This window comes from Panthera tigris, chromosome C2 (assembly GCF_018350195.1).
Source record: "Panthera tigris isolate Pti1 chromosome C2, P.tigris_Pti1_mat1.1, whole genome shotgun sequence".
In the NCBI taxonomy this organism is placed as follows: domain Eukaryota; kingdom Metazoa; phylum Chordata; class Mammalia; order Carnivora; family Felidae; genus Panthera; species Panthera tigris.
In genome coordinates, this window is record NC_056668.1 from 107,182,926 (window position 1) to 107,204,564 (window position 21,639).

At 39.8% G+C, this 21,639-nt stretch overlaps 1 protein-coding gene and 1 long non-coding RNA gene across 2 annotated transcripts in view; one reads left to right on the forward strand and one right to left on the reverse strand.

Annotated features, from left to right (window-relative positions):
• LOC102952262 (TCDD inducible poly(ADP-ribose) polymerase) overlaps window positions 1–17,418 on the reverse strand; it is a 31,018-nt gene extending 13,600 nt beyond the window's left edge. The window contains exons 1-2 of the mRNA XM_007086271.2: window positions 17,112–17,418; window positions 12,900–13,857 (exon numbers count right to left, since the gene is read on the reverse strand). Coding sequence (XP_007086333.1) covers window positions 12,900–13,816 — 917 coding nt within the window. The 5' untranslated portion in view covers window positions 13,817–13,857; window positions 17,112–17,418. The remainder of the gene's footprint in view (window positions 1–12,899; window positions 13,858–17,111) is intronic.
• Window positions 17,419–17,483: 65 nt separating this feature from the next.
• Window positions 17,484–21,560, forward strand: LOC102952545. The gene is made up of 3 exons (XR_001510775.2): window positions 17,484–17,619; window positions 19,804–19,897; window positions 21,522–21,560. It is a non-coding gene; the product is annotated as an uncharacterized LOC102952545 (long non-coding RNA).
• Window positions 21,561–21,639: the final 79 nt, after the last annotated feature.

Consider the following 21,639-nt stretch of genomic DNA (forward strand, 5'->3'; position numbering starts at 1 on the left):
CTCTATTTGATTTTCAATATGCTTTTCTAGACTTTGCAGAGACAAAACAACAAATTTGAAAAACATTAAATTATCTTTTTATAAGATTAATTTTAACACCTGCTCTCCCTTAAACAGGGAATGCTTCAAAAATCCAAAGCCAAGAGTTTCTTTTCTCCTCCATCTGCATCAGTAGAAAATGCATGCAGTACAGATGCCAAATTTTCAACATACACCACTTTTCCTTATCAAACCATTGTTTCCTATTATGAGAAAGCAGTTATGAGTCATGTATGTGTGATAATAGTGATGGTGGGCTGTATTAGGCAATACACAAAGAATTAAACAGATGTAGTTCCTGGCTTCTAGGGGCTTCAAGAGAGAAATAACTAACAAAAACATAAAGCCAAAGAGTCGGTACATCTGCCTATCCAAACTTATCAGTGGCAAATACATCCTGGGAATGAGAGGACAAAGAGTAGGCATGCAGCATGATGGGAGAGGAGGTAACTGGTGTCCAGGAATGGCAGCATTCATTATGGGACATAAGGTGGTTACTGGTGCTCAGGAATGGAAAAAGGTCAGGAAAAATTAAGAGGCTCTACTGCACCAATCCAAGATAGCTTTCTCGAAGAGAAAGAATTTTAGGAACAGTTAAATAATAGGAAATAATGCCAGTAAGAAAAAGGTTGTGTGGAAGAACAAGAAAAGAGTTCTTCAAGCACTGTGCTTTCTGCAAGAGTGCAGACAGGGAAGGACAGGAGCAGTGCAAATAGGTGGAAATGGAAATCTTTCAAACAGGGGTACATAACAGATGAGGGAATGTGAACCAGGATATAATAGGCAATGTGAGAGATGTCAGGCCATGAACTGAGGAAGCCCAGAGTCTCAGAGCCTCAAATAAGAGTGCAAATTTAGAGTATTGAGCAGATGGTGATAAAGGGTCAAAGCAGTAAATACAGGATGTGAGAAGACTGAGCAAGAGAGACAATGCTAGAGATTCAGAGGTAGAGAGAGGCTTTGTAAAAGCAGAGTGCAAAAATCCTGGCAGCTGAAAACCCTATCTGGCCTAAGGGCATCCCCACTGAGGGACAGCCAGAAAAGATTGAGTATGGGAGATAGCCACCGTGCAGGATTTAAATTTGGCTAAATACATCATGTGGGTAAATCAATCAGTACTGACTTACCCAAGATATAACCCTATCTGATGAAATTGGGAACAAAAATCTTGTAAAAAGATTGATGATTTTTCTACAAAGGGAAGAATGAACTTGAACTACTGAAGTATTCACAATTCTGTTTCCACGTGCTTCACCAATAAACACAACACCACACATACCATTGTAAGAATCCAGATACAAAACTAATTTAAAATTTTGACAAGAACACCCATTCTCATAATTTAGATGCTTTATAAAATCGTTTTCCTCCTACTCAACAAATATCTCAACATACCAATTAGATAACAAATATTGGAGAATGTTGTCTTATGTATAGAGCACCAACACCCACACTAAGTCAGAAAGAATGCCCCACAGTGTATAGTCTTCTATGTATACTGCAAATACAAAAAAAAAAAAAAAAATAGTAAACAGGGCCTATGATGTAAATGATAATAAACAGAGCTATAATGAAAACAAAACTATTTTTTAAAACGTTCCTGAACAAAATAGAAATTAGTAAGAACATGACGTTTGTTAGATAAATAGTTCTTGGGATTATGCATTTGGAAGCTCAGTAAAGAATATAACTGTTACAGATAATTTCTCTGTATTTACAAATTGTTTGAAACCAAGAAAAGAAATGCGACAAAAACAAAAGCATCTTCAGTAGACATATTAACCACTGGGCTCTGTGCTGGGGATAAGATGAAGAAAGGTTAGTGTCAGTTAAGAAGAGAGAAGCAAACCCAGTGGTACAGTGTGAAGTGTGGCACAATGGTGCTCTGAATACCAGAGGCAGAGGGCCTACCTCTGCTGGAAAAAGGGTCAGGAAAGGGGATCATGGGGGTATTCTAGAATAGATGAAATGGGAGCCAAGTCTGGCTGGTCATCAAGCAAGACAATGGGAGGCAAGACATCACATGCAGAGTGACTGACATGTGTAGAAGCCAACCAAACAAGGCACGAGAGACCCAAGGGCGTGCAGTACATACAGTTCATGTGGGAGGTCAGGGTTTATGTGCGTGTGAGAGGGATGATAAGAGATAAGACTGGACTGGACAGTTTGGCTGGGCTAGATAATGAAGAGCTTTGTATACTGGGTTAAGAGGTCAGGACTTGATTCTGTGGGCAATAGGACTCACTGGTGGATTTTTAACAAAGTTCAGACTTGCCTTTTAAAAAGCCACTGCAACAGTGGTGGTATGAAGGACTGATTTGTTTATCTTTGGTAGGGGAGGGTGGGGAAGGGTGAGGGGGAAGGGTGGAGACAGGCACTTACTTGCTAAATACTTATTAGCATGTTTATTATTAATATTTATTATTCTATGCTTAACCATCTGTAACTACTAGAACTGCACATGAGACAAGCGATGACTGAGAACTAAGGAGGCAACAATAGGGGTGATTTGAGAGGTATTTAAGAGTTAGACTCTAACTACATAAAATAAGATTACATGTGAGGCTGAAGGGAACGTAGAGTCTAGGATGTGTCCCAAGTTTCTGATCTAGACGACTGGATAAGGTGCCATTACATGAGACAGGAATTGCAGGAGGTAGAACACATTTAAGTGGGAAGATGATGCAAATAAAATATAGAACTCAGATTTTAGTAAAGGTCAATTAAAAATGAGTTTTCTGGGCCTACTCAGTACAGTTTTAATCACATGGGTTAGATTTCCAAAATTTGGCTTCTATCCTCTAAGCATTAACTGGTTTCTACAAGGATAAACCTATGATCCCAAACTAACACTTGCCCTAATCAGTTAACTAGACACACTTAATAGGTCCTCTAATAATTGTATTACTATGATGTAGTCTTCTGCTACAGACTTGAGACAGGCATGATAGATGCGACATGTTTGTTGCTGCTGAAGAAATTTCACAGACACACAAAATATAGCTGGCTTTTGATACCTGGCTTTGATGTTTCCAGGACTCATTTAGCAATGCTGGAATATTTAGAAGCTTGCATATCCCTTCAAATGTTACAAGGTGATGAGAATCAAAGCCATGGCATATATAATACCAACATATTATGTGATAGTGGTGTAGTTATTAAACTTCAGAGGACTATGCATTCTAACTTTATGCTTCGGAAACATAGTAAACCATCATTTATTCTGTTACTAATTAAGATTTTTGCTAACACTGACTCAAATAAATAATACAGAGTTACTGAGGCAATAAAAATTATCTATAAATTCTTACATACGTACCAACATCTTTCAATATTTACCAGAGGTTAGAATTCTATACTTAACTTCTACACTATAACATGGGTCTTGGTAACAACTGGATTTTCCCCCTTTATATCCAGGAGTAGCTACAGGCACAGACATATCTACAAATCAAAATTGGAAGTTTATATTATGATGCATACGACCCTCAGTAGTTATGGGCAGGCTAAGAATCAAATGTTGACAATTCAATCTATCCACTTCCAAGGAGACCCTCACCTCATCAAGACAGTATTGCTGAGGCTTAGCTCACTCCGTAGAACAATTAACATCAAACTTGGGTCATGGATTTATCTTATGGTTCTAAGTACTTCAAATGATTTTTGGGTAAAAATATCCTCACTTTAAGATGATTCACAATGAGTTTCTGGGAATCAATTTTTAAAAAGGTGATCATTGTAAAGCAAAATCCTGACTGTATGTGCTGCTCCCTTGTTACCTCCTGAGATATCTTGGAAGCAGGTGAATGAGATGGCACAAAATTAGTGAATGGATGCTGTCTAGAATCACTCTGATCTGTGTGCTTAAACCCCATGTCTGATTTACAAATTGTTACACATCTACCTATGGTCTTAAAGTCATTCTAGAATGAACACACTGAAATAAAAATGAGAGGATAAATAAGAGGAGAAAAAAGGAAGGCAGGTAGATTTCCTACATGAAAGAATACTATTTTTAAGCTTTTGGAATTCTGTATTCTCCAAAAGTAGGTGGGTAACTAAACAAACACATAACACAGTTTATTCTCAAAAACCTTCATACTAAGACACATTTGAGTACACCTAAGTGTTTCCTAAACCTTTAAAAAGTACCATACACCCCTGTGCCCTATGCAACCACTAAAAGCAAATTACAATATTCACTTGAGGAAAAGACCTTACTAAATTAAGTTTTTTGCTTGTTTTTATTACAAAACTACTAGATCAAAGGAAAGAACACAAAAGAACTTTCTAATAAGACGTGGATAAGCCTAAAATCTTTCATAAATAAAATTACACTTATGAGATCAGAAGATCTCACTGCTATCTATTTACAGAGGCATGGGATTAAATTTTGCACTCTGAAGACATCAGAAATGTCATACAGCCTTAACTTTTATCCAAGTTCAGTCACATGTCCTGAGGCTCCTAGAAGGTAACTTAAGTGAGACATACTTGTCAACCATGGGCTGAAGAGGAAATGAAACTTAATTTCTATAAGAACAGCTGGGATAGACAGCATATAACAGCCTTTTTTTTTTAATGTGTATCATATCTTACACTGCCTTAAATTATGAAGTTACGGCTTTTAATGAAGAGGAGTAAGTATCCCATTTGTTAAGTGAAATATTTTTAAAACTGTGAAGTTTCTATCTTACCTCAAAGTAGACAATAAAAATTGTTTGCCATGTACTCAAGGCACAATACTGATTAATTTTATGGATATAGAATTTGACAGCATTGAAAGAGGGCTGAAATATATTTGTTTATATAACTTTTCTACTTAATTACAAAATCAACTGTATGTAAGTGCTAAAATTGCTTTAAAAATTACTTTCAAATAACCTCAAACAATTCAGAACTCATTTACACGTAAATGAAATAATTATAAAAATTATAAAATATATCCTCTAATAACCACCAGTAAGATACAATCTATTAGCTTAATTTATTTATAGATTGACTTTTAAAATTACAAATTCCTTTAAAAAAGGTTTTTATTCAGAATTTTCTCAATTTAGCCTTGCCTTTTTGCCTGGTTAGTGCAGATTAACTGATAAATGAGCAAATTAAAAATATACACTTTGATGGCTTATTATGAGAGGTCTCAAGACTATAGAGATTTGAATGTACGCAAACTAACCATATAGAGAATTCATCACTTCCTGAGTTTTTTAAAGCAAATTTCTCAAAGGGGGGAAAACAAAAGACTCCCTACAGAAAACATATTAAGAGATACTTTTTTAATTATCTAAGTTTCATAAACTATGATCACAAAACCTTTCAAAAGGATCTTTAATCAGTAACTCTTTCGAGGGGAGAGGGATTCTACAAAACCAAGCTTCTCTGATAGATTCAATTTTATCAATAGACAGCCTAAATTATTTTCTGATGTGTGGCAGCATTTGGACAATCGAAACATCAGAAAGTAAGCAAACAAAGTTGCTTCTGTTTCACATATTCTACCCCCATTCAAGGAGGTCTTTCTTTTATTACCTCAGAAAGCAAATCTAGTATTTCTGCTGCATTTATTTTTATTCTCTCAATGCCTGGAAGTGAAAGAGCGAAGCCAGGTGACAGTCAGAAACCAAAAACCAACCGCAACAGGAAATATTTAGAGTATTTTGTACCATTTGCCCTCTCCACGCCCTGATCAGCTGCAGGAGCTGTGAAGATCACAGGGTGCAGGCAAGATTCTGAAAGCACACACACTACTACAAGCAAAATCACCCTTGGGCCCCTACCGCTGCCGTTCTTGCCCTGACTATTCAGTGCTGGTAAAAATTTCAAGCCAAGAAGGTCACCTAAACTCTATGGCTATATGTCAAATGAGAAGAGGCAGTTTAAAAATCTCTTAATCCAAAAAGGAAAGAAGGTAACGTAACAAAGAGAAATTCCTGTAAGTATGGCCCAAACATATTTTCCAGTCATAAGAGAAGTGCTATGTTCAAGTAAGACTATTCACAAACCCTTCCTTTTGCCCAGAAGCAATAGTGCCCAAATAAAGGACATCCATTTGCATAAAGAATACAAATTTCCTGAACTCTTTCTCAAATAACTTAGTCATGGGAGATTCTAATACACTCCTGACACATTTTGTGGCACACATACTGGCAAATCACTGGTTTCTGTAGAATGTGAAAGGGAACAGTCATTAGCATTCTCACTGTCATAAGAGCTTACCCTTTCATCGTGATGACCATGCAAAGGTTCTTTACTGGCCAAGTGGGTGTTGCCAGTAAGTAAACAGCACATAGGAGAGAGAAAGATCAAGGAGACAGACACATTTCGTTGTGTGGACACAGCAAATAGGAATGCTTAGTTAACTCCCTTCTACGCTTGTCTTAGCAACAGGTTAGGTCAGCAATAGGTTAGGTCAGCAAGGAAAATTTTAAGTTTCACAATTAAAAGTATTAATATCATCAACTTCTAAAATTTAACTTAGTGATCACAGAATTGGTTATAGTTAGCACAAGACTGCTATATTGTAATTCTGCACAAATCAAATATAAACCTTATTTATAAACTACCAAGTTGAATGGAATTTATTTTACATAAAATCCTTTTTTTTCCCCCTGCCAGACTTCAGGATGTATTTCAGAACTTACCCATTGCCATTTTAAATTCTCCTATTAACAAGGAATTTATATTAGAATTTCAAGGCTTTTAGTTCATGTATCAGGGACTGGGCTGGATGAGGTTTAACACTTGCAGGGATATTTTTTTAATGTTTAATTTTGAGAGACAGACAGAGAAAGAGAGAGACAGAGCACGAGCAGGGGAGTAGCAGAGAGAGAGAGAGGGACACACAGAACCCAAAACAGGCTCCAGGCTCTGAGCTGCCATCACAGAGCCCAATGCGAGGCTCGAACTCATGAACTGTGAGATCATGACCTGAGCCTAAGTCAGCAGCAGTCAGTGGCTTAACAGACTGAGCCACCCAGGTGACCCCTTTTTTTTCTTAATTTTTTTTTTTAACTTACAGGGATTTTAAATAGAGGCAAGTCTGTGCATAATAATTCCTAGACTCTAGAAAGCAATACCATAGATAACCTATAAATATAATACATCAGATTTTGTTAAAAAAGTTCCTCATACCTAAAAGGTACTTGTTTGCTCCTAGAAATGGTGAACTTCAGAACTTAAGTATTTTATTCCTTTATACAGTTTGTGTTTATGGTGTCACAAAGTTCAGTTCAACCCAAGATCTTAAGCTATTACCTAAAAATTTCAAACCCAGAATGAAACAGAACATGGCTCAACCCTCAGCACTCTTGTGTCTTCCAAAGATACAAAATCACTCATGTTCACTTCACTTTAGTTTAAAACTCCCAGATATATTTTAAAAGAGAAATCCAGCTGCTTTTATGAAGGGAATTTCTTGCAAAACTTAACAGTATCCAATTACCAGAACCAGCCTTATAAAGTTGTGCCAGAATAATCAAAAATCATCTTATAGCTCCAAGTATGTTTTTTCCTTTGTAAAAATATACACACGTACTTAAGTTTTCCTTCCACAAAAAAGGCAAGTGCAACTCTCAAACAGGACACCAGTAATTATTAAGGGTTGCTGATCTAGATCAAGAGGACATCAGGTACTAACTTAAGTGTGATCAAAATTATTACAATCAGATAAAGTATGCGGAATCTGGTGGTCTCAAATCAAAGGATAAGAAATAAAAGAGGTCATAGGAAAACAGTCATAATGTCAAATGGCTGGATTTTAGTAGCATCTCTTGCGTAGCCAAGTTTTGTACGGGCTCCATACTGTTTCACCCTTTAGAAAGAGCCCCCAAGCCTAATATAAAACTAAGGGTCACTTAGAACAGAGATGCACAGACAAAATTTATGAATTTACTTGCTTCATAGTAGAATGCAAATCCAGAATCCAGAAATTCTAGTGTAAAAGTAAGAAAGAGATACAGGAACATAGCAGACTTCATCAAATTGCAGCTTTTTCATGTCCACATATGCAGAATGAAGTCTTAAATGTTGAATGCACCATTATTTTTTCCCACTTATTTATAATAAAAAAATAAAAGCTTTAGAGTCAATGTAAGAAAATGCATACTGTATCATGCCAGATAACCTTATAAGCTATTTTCTTCAACTGTCTGATTTAAAAGTTATACATCTTTGGCTTTAGCAAGGTTCATTTTCATTACCATAAATACTTCAGGAACAGACTGACCCCAACCTGCAGCCAGGTGACAGCTGCTTCAAAAAGTCTAATCTGCTTATTGACAAAAAAACAGAAAGGAAATAAATGGATGATTGCTATTGATTCCCATGATAGCTCTACACAGACCCAGTAACTCCTCTGGATTAGTATAGACAGAAGCCAATTAGTTTTATTTCATATGTAAATAGAGCATAAAGAGGTACAAAAAATAATTCATTGGATTGCTTTATCCTAAAGCAGAAGGCACACATTTTGAAAGTCACTTCAAACACAGTTCTTGCTTATGGAGCTCTCTCTTTCTCTTAGGCAGGAATTTTTAAAATAAATTCAAACTCATCCAGCTGTGTATATTCAAGAAATACCAAAAAGTCACAAGGCATAGTAAGTTTCAGCTGTTCTCCTCTCTCCAGTGTTATCAATAACACATAATGAGTTAGTTCCTATATCATCACAGCTGTGCAGGCCAGAGCTAACTTGGCTAAATTAACTATTCTAGTATAGTTCAGTCAGGAGCTTGCTCTACTTTAGATAACGCACTCTTCAAGTCAAATAAAAAATAGGAGCATATGCTCTCGATTATCATTAATATGCAGTCCTCTCTGTCTTCTTTCACAGAGTTCCTGTGAAATCATCTAATGGTATTGTCCCTTGGCCAGATTAAAGAAAAACACAAAAAACTCCTAAGAGCAATCACAATCACTCAAAACTAAGGCTATAACAACACTCTATGCTTAAACCATAACTAGTAAAACTCCCTCTCATATCAATAAGCCTTAATTCCAAAAGAGGAGAAAACAACATTGGCCTCTGAGAAAAATTAACCATGGAGTCAGGGTTTGCAATTTTCTTCTTCACCCTCCCCCTTTCAGGAAATTCAGAATTCGAAATAATCACTGGTCATATTTTCACGTACAGATTACCTCCAAAATATATTCTGCAGAGTGCCTTTTCTTTATGGGTGATAATAACTGGAAGACTATTCTGTATTCTGGCACACTTTAAAATGAATGTAAAATGAAAAACAATGGTGATCTCAGTTGCTAAAGGGAGATTTGCACATCCTCCACAATTTCAATTATCCACAACAGTATTCCACACAGTTTGTAAAGCTCTTTCAAAATTGCTTAGTCCTGCCATTTAGTATCATTTTCTACTAAGGATGAGTGCCTAAGCTGTCAGAGACTATATTTTCTTAATCTAAAACACAACATTCAATGTTGTTTTCTTAACTGTGTATTTGGAATCTGGAAATTCTCCAAAGCCCATCCCGTGTACAAAAGAAGCCTTGGCATCTAAATATGGGGAGTTCATACATACAACTACTTTCAGTTGATGTCAGCAATAAACATCTAGAGATATATAAAAGCAGAGTGAAAAAGCGAAGTGGGATTGTATCATAATTTGGGATAAAGACAAAACTCGAAAAGAATAATTAAAATAATTTCACTATAATAAACCAAGTAAGCATTTACTATTGAAATCCTCTTTTTAAAACATTTTTAGCATCTAGACATCTTGACTAAAGAGTTGGAAGAGACCTGTGAACTTATCTGGCTCAACTTCCTTTCCAATTTCATTCTTGAGAATAAAATAAATACTGTACATCTAATTTGGATTAAATTAGATGTTAAATCCAATCCATTTGCAAAACAAAGAATTTCATCTGCAGTTTTGAGACTACGAACTTTTGTCTCTGCTAGAGACCCAGAACTATGAACTCTTCCCAAGTTCCATACATACAATGAAGTATCTCACGGATATAGCATATAATAATGATCTACCAAGTCGTATAAACTGCTGAAAATAAGTGGGAAAAACAACTGCCATTCATTGTTTCTGCATCCGAAGACTGCTAGGCCAGACTTGGACATATACACAGCTGAACACACACTTCCTGGTTATGTGCAATCTGTACAGATAGACCAGCTTTACAGGCCTGACCACAGAGATTAATAGCTTTAGCCAAATAATGTGGTAACCATGTGAACCTGGGCTGCTCCAGCTTGTTTGTGAATCTCTCAGCAAGGCTCAACATGCCGTTATCTGCATCTTGTTGCCAGGAAACACAACATCGCTTCGGAATACAAGGAAAACCAGGTTGCAATGACCACAGGTCAACTTCCCAAAAGCCTAATTTTTGACACTTAGCTATCTACAATCTTATATTTCTTACTGTTGTCTATGGAGAACTTCACTTTACTAGTAATTAACTGTTAATACTTTTTTGCTATTTTTATCAGAGCAGGACCACTTACTACCATTAACAATGTAGCAGCAGAATTAGTAATTACAATAATTCACGGACACTTTTGCTCTTAAGTGTCAAATAAATATTAGTTTACTTCATTAAAAAAGACTTGGAAATCAAGCACTCACTGCAACTACTTTGTAAATTATCCAACACTGTATGCCTATAGGCCTATAGCTTTATCTAATTTTTCAGCCAAGTAATTTTACCAGAGAATAAAATACCTGATCTAAGAGAGTTCTTGGATTTTCTGAGATCAAAATACCTGTCTTGCTTTGCTCATGGTAACAGAATGTAATGCGTTGGACAATAGTCCTGCTAGTTTCTTCCTGACCAATTCAAACAGATAGAAACTTAATGTACCAAGATGCTGAAGTACTCAGCAGACTGGAAATTTGCTTCATAAGAGTGAAGTGGGAGGCCACTGTTCTGCAGTTTTGCAATCTGGAGATGGAAGGATTACAGTGGCTTTGAGAATATGTAAAATTAATTACCCTTGACATACCAATTAGAATTGCTAGCTCACGGGCAACAGAGATTTTGGACAATACTTTATTAAAAAAAGATTTTTAAGATAAAATGGAAAACATTTTTCTCTCTTCCAATGCTGGCTTAAAAAAAAAAAAAAAGAAAGTTAAATGTACTTAGCTTTATTGCAGGATCTAAGAATTTTGCTACCCAAGCAAGATAGAATCTTGAAAACCTAGTATTAATAAATGTATTGTCTTGATAACATCTTGATTTTCCTGATCAGGAAAGCTACATTCTTAGTATTATCTTACTTTTATCCCAAGGGGCTTCTATATAACAATGCCTTAAACTTGGGCCTTATATTGTTTCTCATTTTATCCCATGCATCCCTTTTGAAACAAATGATGCAAAGTTCTAGTCTCATGATAATTAAGTTGCTAAAAAAGACACACAGATCTGTGTACTATACAACTTACATAATGCAATATCAAAAGAAAACCACTTACCTAATACTAAAAGGGAACAAATTAAAAAACAAAACAAAACAAAACAAAAAACCTGGTTTCTACAATACCAACAATGCCCTGGCACTATGTTAGAACACAGAAAGTTAACATCAAGACTAACAAAATTAGACAACTTGGAAACGTTTACTGACACTATTTGATTGCTGGCTCTCCAGACACTTGGGTTAGTGTAACCCAACTTATCTGTGAACAAAGATGACTCTTAAGAAAGTTTTCTCTCAGACTTGTGGGTTAGGATTCTCAGCATATTTTTCCTTTCTATGGGTCATGCCTCTCAGTACTGTATCAGGCCATTCATTATCTGTGAAGCTGTCAGGTTGCCCTCATTGTCTCCCAAGTCAGGTAGCATGGACAGATGTGTTCTTCTCCCCTCATAGAATTTTAATCCTTTCTCTTGGTCATAGACAAATAGCTAGTAACATCACATACTTTAACTCCTAGACTACAGGAGAAACAAATTTGAAATGTAAAGATTAATGCTTACTACACAGCCATTTTTACACTAGCAACTTCACACATGGCAACTACCATTTCTTTCAATTTATACTCAATTAAGTAAGAATTCAGATGTGGAAATTTCAGGTCCCTATCGGTGAATTTGCACTAAAAGAACTGAATTATTTACATACATGTCTTGCATACAAAACTTGAGGATAACTGTTTTTTATGTAAATGATAAATCAACATATCTATTAACATAAAATTTCCCTGTAAATCAACATATCTATTTACATAAAATTTCCCTTCAACTCACTGCTCAGGTCTAAGAAAACAGCCTGAATTGTAGAACAATTTTCTCTACAAGGTAAACAGAATAATAAACTTAAAGGTAGAAAGACTTAAGGAAACTTAAAAAAGAAAAAAAAAATTAATGTTTGGGCATGATTCAGAAGTTTGGGAAGAAGCTCACAGAAAAACCATACCATTCAAAATGGAAAGAGGGACACAGATATCTCCAAATGATAGTATTTTCCTTTAAAAAACTAGCAGCTACTCAACATGCAAAACTTTAAAATTAAATAAATTTGGTATTCATTATTTGTGCTACAGTAAGATTAACCTTGGATTTTCTTTCAAAACAGTATTGTGTGATTAAAACAGTATCTGATTTACAACATTCAATGTATATGCAACTTCTCTGGCACACACATACTGTACAGAGTGACATATGGATTGTTCAAGTCATAAAACTTCATAATCTGGTTAGGTGAATACTCTGCATTAAACCAACATGAAAAACCAGGTTAGCATACAGCCGAAAGAGTAACAGTAAAGAAAAGAATAAAACCTGTTAGGTTACTACTGAAAGAAACTACCCTACTAATAAGCATTTAGCCTCCTGACCTTCTCTATAGGATTTAACAATAGTTTTAAAGTAGTTATAAATACATACCCATACTTCATTCTCATTCTATCATTCTCTGGGTTACAGTAAAATCTTTCCAAGTGTTCCTGGGAATCAGTGGATACACTCTGCCACTTTTGAGTAGTTGTCCTCTTGATCTGCCAATGATATGGCAAGACCGTGTGGTGCTTCAAACAATCCCTGCCATAAATACAAGTGCCTTGCAAAAAGTCCATGCAAATTTCAATTCCATTCTCTTGGTGAGTGTGGTACTGTAGCTGGTTCACCAGCTCAAACACAAGGTCAAGGGAAGCCTCTTCACTTTTGTCCTGAAAAAGCTCGGTACTCAACTTATCACTGGTGTCCAAAATGTACTGGATTGTAAAATTGTTGTCTTGGAAAACCCCTGGAATGTAATCCATGACTTTGTCTATGCAGTCAGGACTAGTAGGAACATCACTTGAAACGGGGTGCAAAAGGTCAGTCTGGAAGTGCCCTGCTGTAGAATCTGCCACCGTCCCACTGATAGCTTCCGGTGGAAAGCTGTGATCCTGGATTGGAACCACTTGTTCTGGAGTATCAGTGGAAGGATGAGCTTCTGGTATTTGGCCCCCAACATTTGTGCCATCAGGAATCAGGACAGACATACTGTTTTCCGCTGGTGCACATGATGGATTGATTTCCAGGGGTTTTTTCACAATAGGTTCATGTAAGCTGCTCTCATCTGCACTCTGGTTTCTAGATCTAAAAACGCCATCAAGTGAGCCAGATTCTAGCAAAGTATTTAAAATTGGCCTCAAAGACCTCAGGGTTCCGGTTCCCAATCTCTTCTGTTCCTTTTTCTTAAAACAAGTCTTCAATGGAGTGATCTTCTCAGAGAGTCTCATTTGGCATGAAAAGTCATCAGGAGGAGAGGGAGGCTGCACTACACAGTCTGGCTCAGGTTCGGTGGTTTCCATTTCCATGATGTGGATGAGCTCCAATTGCTCCTCAGAGTCTAAAAATCCTACCAGGAAAGGAAAGAAGATGATCATTTGCAAGCTGACAACAACTGGATCCCATTCATTCATCAAAATGTTTTGTTTTAGTCTGTGACTAAGTCCCTGAAGTCACTCCTCTTATACCATATTTCATCTTTATGGGTCAATTTTAAATTTTAATGAGAAATTAAGGTTCCAAAGCAGCCAAGGCTATTCAAAAGCCCATAGCAGGTAAAGGTAAAGAGATAGTATCTTCCAATAGACTCTTGACATTTATTTGTGGACAATATATGATTGGTAATTCTGCTGGAGTATCAGTTTTTACTGTAAGTCTAGGGTGGGGTTGGGGGGTGAGGTGTAGAAATAAGTGTGGCTAACTGATGACAGCAGGGAAACCACAACTTCTCTGGTTTGTGGTTCTCTTCACAGTTGTTTATCACCTATCTCACGAGGTGACAAAACGGTTTCTTTGTAAAAGAAAAAGAAAAAAGGAAAAAAAAAGTTCACCAAATTAAAGATTAACTTCAAAGTTAAATAGTGAGTGAATTTAAAGCATGAGGATCTACCCAGGAAACAGGGGCTCTCAATGGAAATATTATGTGGGAGAAAGCCAGGAGCATGTTGAAGCACTTCTAAGTTCGAATATATTCCTGAAGAATGTTAAAGGTCTACTTTTACAATCCCCAAAACATTACCACTATTGGAGAAGGAATACCAGTTGCTTGTTTAGCAACAGAAGCTACATTAGCAGCAACCACTATAGGCTGTTTTAGAGACCAAACACAACTTCTTAATTGCAAAAGGGCTTCCTTGTCCTTGTCTTCAGAAATGACACATATATGACTTTATCTATTAAAGCAAATGAAGCCATATTATAGAAAAATAATGCAAGAATATAAAACACACACACCAAATATCAGCTTCCTAATGAGCTACTCAAACCAAAAAGGTGCTCTCTTCAAAGAATCAGACCCCTTGAAAAAAACTAGAACTTAAAGTCAAAAGCAAAGAAAACTCTGTAAAATGACAAATATCATCGTCTCCTCCTTAGCACTGTAGGAGGTAGAAAAAAGCTGGTTATAAGCAATTAATCTCTCTCTCTCTCAGCCAACAGACTAAAAGAAAAAGAGATCATTGATGCAAGGGTCCGTGGCTTCATCAAATAGTCATCCCAGGTGACCAGTACTATGCCTAGCACAATGCACACAGGTGCTCCATAATATGTTTTAACTGAAGAAAAAAGCACCTGTTAAAAATCTAGTTCTGTTAGCCTTTATAGGTCAACAATAACAAAATTATAAAACTGAGTCCCCAGAAAAATGAATATTAAAGATCTAACTGGAAACATTCATAAATCTATGTATGAAAAGTTCATAATGATCAAACTCAAAGAAAGCACAGTACAGCTAACCCTTGAACAAGGTGGGTGGGAGGAAGAGGCTGTTCATGGAACCCACCCCTGGAAAAATCCATCCATAACTTTTTGAGTCCCGAACTTAACTACTAGCAGCCTACCGTTAACCAATAATAAACAGCCGATTAACACAAATTTTGTTACATGTGGTATTGTACTGTATTCTCACAACAAAGTAAGCTACAGGAAAGGTGGAGAAAATCACAAAGAAGAGAAAACACATTTACAGTAGCACACAAAATCCACATATAGGTGGACCCGGAAAGTTCCAACCTGTTTTTTAGCGTTCAACTGTATAGAGCCAGGTGTTAGGGCACACGGTAAGTACAAAAGGAAAAGGCAGAAAAAGAGTTCGGTGTGAGCTGGCATTGTTAGGGAAGGAGGGACTTGACATAAGACATAAATCAACTGGAAAGCCGCCAAGCCAGGCGTTATTATTCATCACTCGGTGCTCTTGCCTCAAGGCACAATTGGCACAGATTGTGGTATTCCCTCTCCACCCCACTAAACCCGCCTGTGCCTTCCCCTCGCGTGCGTGCGCGCGCACACAGACACGCGCGCGCGCGTGCACACACACACACACACACACACACACACACACACACACACACACACGCCACTCCTACCACATCCACCCAAGGCAAAACAGACACTGAACCAATTTTATTTATAGAGGTGTACACACACACGGTAACTTTTCCTGTTATTGCCCTCCGTCAAACTGGGAAATAAGACTGAGGAAGAGGCGGAGAACTGAAGTGGCTGGAGTGGGGAAGTCACTAGAACCCAGTTCCTCAATTAGTTTGCATAACAGAAAAATAAAGATTGGAAGGACACTTCCTCCGGTCCCCCCGCTGCAGGCGACCTACCGCTCCACCCCTCACCTCGTGATCTCACTCCCGGCCCCCGGCGCAGGGCACCGAAACAGCCCGCTGCAAACTCAGGACTCTTCCCCCGCGCAGCCCCTGCGCGACACCCGGACGCCGAGCCCGGGTCCGAGAGACGCCTCCTGCCGGCCACGGCGGTTTCCGCAGCGCCGCCCCAGGGGCCGCGCCAACTCCGCGCAGCGCGACCGAGGCGCCGCCCGGCCCGGCCAATTCCCGGCGTTCCGGAGCATCGCACCCTCGCCTTCCCCGCGGCAGGCTCCGGAGCGCCCCCCAAACCTCCCCGCAGCCTCGTCCCAACCAGCGACCCCCGCCCAGGCTTCCCCCCATCCCAGAAGCCCCTCAGGGCGCCGTCCACACTTAATTGCTTGCTCGCCTCCTCAACCGACCTTCCTGCGAGGATCGTCCTGCGAGTCTCAGAGGCTCGCAGAAATGAGCCGAGAAGCGGGGGTGGGGGGAAGGCGGTCGGCGCTACTCGAGGTGGCGGGGAGGAAGGCGAGGACTCCTGTGCCTTCAAAGTTGATCTGAAAACTGCCTGCAAACTTCTGGGCTGCCGCCGGAACGCGGGTCTGCCGAAAGGCTCCCCACAGCTGCCGTGCCCTGCCCCTCAATCTGCGAAGTGCTTCTCCTCACTTCGCCTCAGAGCGCTCGGGGTCCGCCCGGCGGGGGAGGCCGCATAGACGTGCCCCCGCGCCCACCCAGACCAAGTGGGACTGGGGAGACGCCGGCGACCCTGACTAAACCCTTCAATGTCTTCCTCAGATTTATACACCTGCCCGAGGCCGTAAGTGATTAAGAAGTGTACACCAATCCCATCCCGGTACTGACGGGATCCGAGTGAATTTGGTAGAAAAAGGCACAGTCTAAACATCAATCACCCCTAGATCCGTGAGAGGCTGCGAAGCCGGAGACCCCCGTCCTCGCCCACCATCCCAGCTAAGGTTTCTCGTCGGCTCCTCAGAGCCCACCCGGAGCCCTTTACCTGATCGCGCTGCCTGAGAGAACGGACCGCAGGAGCCGAGTCGCCTCACCGCCGGCTCGCCGGCAGCGTCCGCGCGGGAGGATCGGCGCGCAGGGCAGGCTTAGGCGTCTAAGGGTCGCAGGCCGGAGACGCGACAAGCAGCGCACTGGCCATTCCGCCACCGGGAGTGCAGAAAGCCGCAACCGCACTCCCGATCCAGCTCGCTCGCCTGTCACCCCGAGCTCTGCTTTAAAGTGGCTTCCGGTCGCCTCCTCTCTGCTGCCCCGTCGCGGAGGCGGAGCCTGGGCAGCGGGGGAGAGGGGTGGGGTGAGAGGGCCGGGCGCTCAGTGGGTGCCGGGAAGGAGGCCCGCCCCGCGTGCGCGTGCGCGCTCTCTGGCAGGGAGGCGCGCGAGGGGTGCCTGCGGCGGCCGCGTGCTCCCGCGAGGGGGCGTGTCCTTCCGCGGCCAGCTGGGTCCCCGAGGGTCCAGATCCACGCGCGGGCTGGGGAGCGCGCACGGCTGTGAAGAGGGTAAGTGTGCGCCCCGTGAGACAGGCTCTACCTGACTGCAGACACGTGAAAGGTCACGGTGTTCCGAGGAAACCCGAGCACCCGAGAGGATGTGAAACGGAACGAGCGGTTTCTGTACAGTAGGCTTTATTTGCCTCGTAAGACGCCTCCTGCCCTTGACGCCGCTGGACCCCAAGAGGAGACAAACGGCTGCTACTGCCACTGTGGCCAGACGGGGTCGCCCTCCGCATACTTGACGGCCCGGCCCAGCAGCGCACCCCGGCCAGTAGCCTACCCGACGCGGTCGGTCGTGGGCACTCCTCCGTTTCACGAGAAACGTAGTCAGCGTAACAGAAGGGAAACCTACCTTTGGGCTTTTGACAGTAAGAGCGAGTGTATGTGCTTGAAAGCCCTTAAACACCGTAGTGAATAATTGATTCATTCAGCAAATGTTTGCTCAGTGTCTATTGTGTGTGTAACTAGGATTAGGCTACATACAGCCTTGATCAGCTCAGACGCCATGCCTGTCTTCGTGGAACTTGCAGAGTACCATACACTCATCTTTAGTATATACATTGCATGTGACTTTGCTATAGTTTCTGGACCGTAAAATGGCTTGGATGGTAAGCCTCTTCCTATATCGAACAGCCTTTCAGTGGTAGAGGAAGAAACACTACGTTCAATTCATGTAATCCCTACATATTGGAGGAGAAAGGCCCTTTTCTTTTCCTGAAAGTTAATTATGGCTATATCCCCAACAGCTGGCAGAGGGAAGGGACCACAGCTTGCAAAGCTGTGCTCTCTGCCTCAGATCTAAACTGACTGAATTCCATAATTCGGAGACTTTCTGGGTTGAAAAAGAAGTCAACTATGACCTTACAAAACATGAAAGCCTATGAAAACAGGAGCTAAGCAGCAGTAGTAATAGAAGTAACTGTTTCAAGCTTTCTTAAACTATTCTATACCAGACTGGGTGACACACCAGCAAAGAATGGATTAAGGGTAGTACCTCCCCTGCAGGCGTATTTCACATTGCATCAAGTCATGGCCATTCAACTAAGGTAGGATTGATATGGACAGAATTCAGAGGCTAATAGGTGAAATAGAATGCAAGTCTTTGCATCATGCTTACTAATGTGTGATTGGCCAAAGCAAGTCATATGACCAAACTCAGACTCTGTGTAGGAGGGGCCCATAAGAGGCCAGGAATATGAGAAGGTGTGGTTCATTTGGGGGGGGGGGTCACTTAGATTAAGGACAGACCACCTTAATCCAGGGATTAATAGTTAAACATTACTTCCAGAGTGTAGCCCTTTGGAATACCAATTTGAAGTCTTTCTTCCTCAGGCCCTGAACTCAAATCTTTCACCTTCCATTCCCTACCCACTTCCCCTGAGGCAGTTGAAAATTCTAGCTAGTTCTCAGCCTCTACTACTTTCAGAACATCAATCGCCCCAGAGAGAAAAATGGCACCAGGTTCTTGACTCACCACTCTTGGATCTAGGTTCCTCAGACTGTTAAAGGTTTACTACTCCAGAAGAGGTATTTTCCACAAGGTCCACCCCAAACGTGATCCCTGGAAGATAATGGGATAAAGAAGGTCCTCCTACAGAACAAAATCAGGAACTGACAGATTAAATGACCAAGGGCATAGATTTCTTGCTAGTTACCTAACAAGATATGTGATGTTCTGTGTACCAGTGTTCACTGTGTGTTTCCCATTTTCCCCACCATCCTGTACCTTGTCTATCCACCGTTACTTATTAGGAGTACGAGGCAAATAACTTTTCTTTAAAAGTTGGTTCCCAGAGCATGAAGAGCCACACAATGGAATGGGAGTATTCCATATCATTGGAACTTCTGGATCCTGGACTGTGAGCTCATTACAGTAACTGGATGAAACTTTGAGATTGTTTCTCTTAGGGAGGGGATAAGTATATTCCTTATATGAGAAGAGGGTTAGCAGATACTAATGATTGCCCCTTCCTTATCAGAAAGAGCCTGATACTTTTTAGAGGAAGGGGGAGGGCTAGCAATGTGGCTAGCCAAAAAACTCATTTTCCTAGATTTCATACTCTTATGAGTGGCCATGGCATATAATTCTAGACACATGGTGAAGATTTCTAGAAAACCACTTCTTCCTTAACATATATAGACACCCCTTCCATTTCTTCTTTTCTTCTTTCTCCTATAACACAATGTAAGGATGGAGATGGAGCCTCATGACAAAAATGAAAGTGAACATGATGTGGGAAATATAAAGAAGAGATCCCCAAGATAAGGATTCTGGAGCAGAAAGGTAGGAATCTGAGTCATTCATGATATCTTGAAGCTGCAGCAGCAGTCCTAGACTGGCTACCCCTGAACTCATTGTAACCCCAATTTGGTTAGACTGTTTTCTGTTGTGTGCAGCTAAACATGTTCTTAGCTAATACATAAACTATGATAAGTTACCTTCTAACTAGTCTTCTTGCTTGGAAGCTCTATCAATTAGATAGCAACATGACCTTATGTCAGAAATATAAGCTGTCACAAAGTAGTACATCAACTCCTATAACATTCCCTGCCAGTTTCACAGGTATACCGAATTGTATAATTAAGAAATAGGTTTATTAAAGAAAAAATAGAAAGTAGAGAGGAGACAAGAATACTCATAGTTGAACCTTCTAAAGTCCTATTTTAACATCTTGCTGTGGTCTGTTTTATTCAAGGTTTTTTTTTTTCTATCATTATTATTGTATTTTCGTATTTTTAACACTATAAATAGCTTTCCATGTTAACACAATCTTTTGAACAAATAGCCATTTAATAGTCTGTAACTATAACAAGTTTTACTTTACTGGGTCCTTGTCATAGAACTTGTCAATTCACTTTTTTTAAAAAAATCATTTATTCACTGAGTATCTACCACATTCAAGTCACTGGATTAAATATCGTAAGTAAACATACATGAATAAGTGGCTCCTCTCAAATATTCTTCAAAACTACAAAAGAAACCTATACATGCAACATATAGGGTATAGGTAGGTGTACACTTTTTATTTACATATGGCCCTATATATGGCCCTAAGACATTTAATTCTTTTTAAATGTATTTATAGGATTGAAACGTTCTAATTCCTTTCTGTGTATTCCTTTTGTCGCTAATTTCTGTTACCCGTGTCCACTGGATTTGCCTTGGCATGGCTGATCAATTCAGTAGAGCACTTCCAATGAACAACTTATTCATGTAAAAGCCAAGACTACTTACTGGAAATTTCAGGTGACCCAAGACCTCCCATTTTCTCCCTCCCATTTTTATTAACATAAGACATGCTATAAAGTATAAGTAACAGTATCTGTTGCTTTCTGTTTTCACAATTATTAGTAATAGTTAATTCCCCAACATCCTTATGGTAGAAAGATAATCATTTCTGGTTACCACACCGAGAAGGAAACAGTGACTAATGTGACTCAGCACAGTGAAAGACTCGAGATTTGAAAACAGAGGTCTTAGCTCTTAGCAATGCTATACTGAGATTACATGAACACAACCAACTTGCATAAATGGCAGACTGACAATTCCTTATCTGTGAGTGCTAAGTCCAGACTATAATGTTTTCTGACTATGTATATAAAGACAACTTATTATTTAACTTAAATGAAATTCATATGTGAATGTATCTAATATAGTCAAAGTGAAAGAAAAGTCAAACTTCTTATCTAGACAAAAGAATTACTATTTTTAAACATACAATCTATTATTGAAAATTGTGTTTTGATGTTGTTATTAATGGGTCAGCCCCTGGAACTTACCTAACTTCCCTTTGAGGGGGTGCTGCACGCTTGGCATTCTAGAACAAGAAAAGTTTTGGGCTGAAATTTATTTACGTCAAGTGGGTTTAAAAAAAATTTTTTTTAACGTTTATTTATTTTTGAGACAGAGAATGAATGAGGGAGAGTCAGAGTGAGGGAGACACAGAATCCGAAACAGGCTCCAGGCTCTGAGCGGTCAGCACAGAGCCCGACGCGGGGCTCGAACTCACGGGCCGCGAGATCATG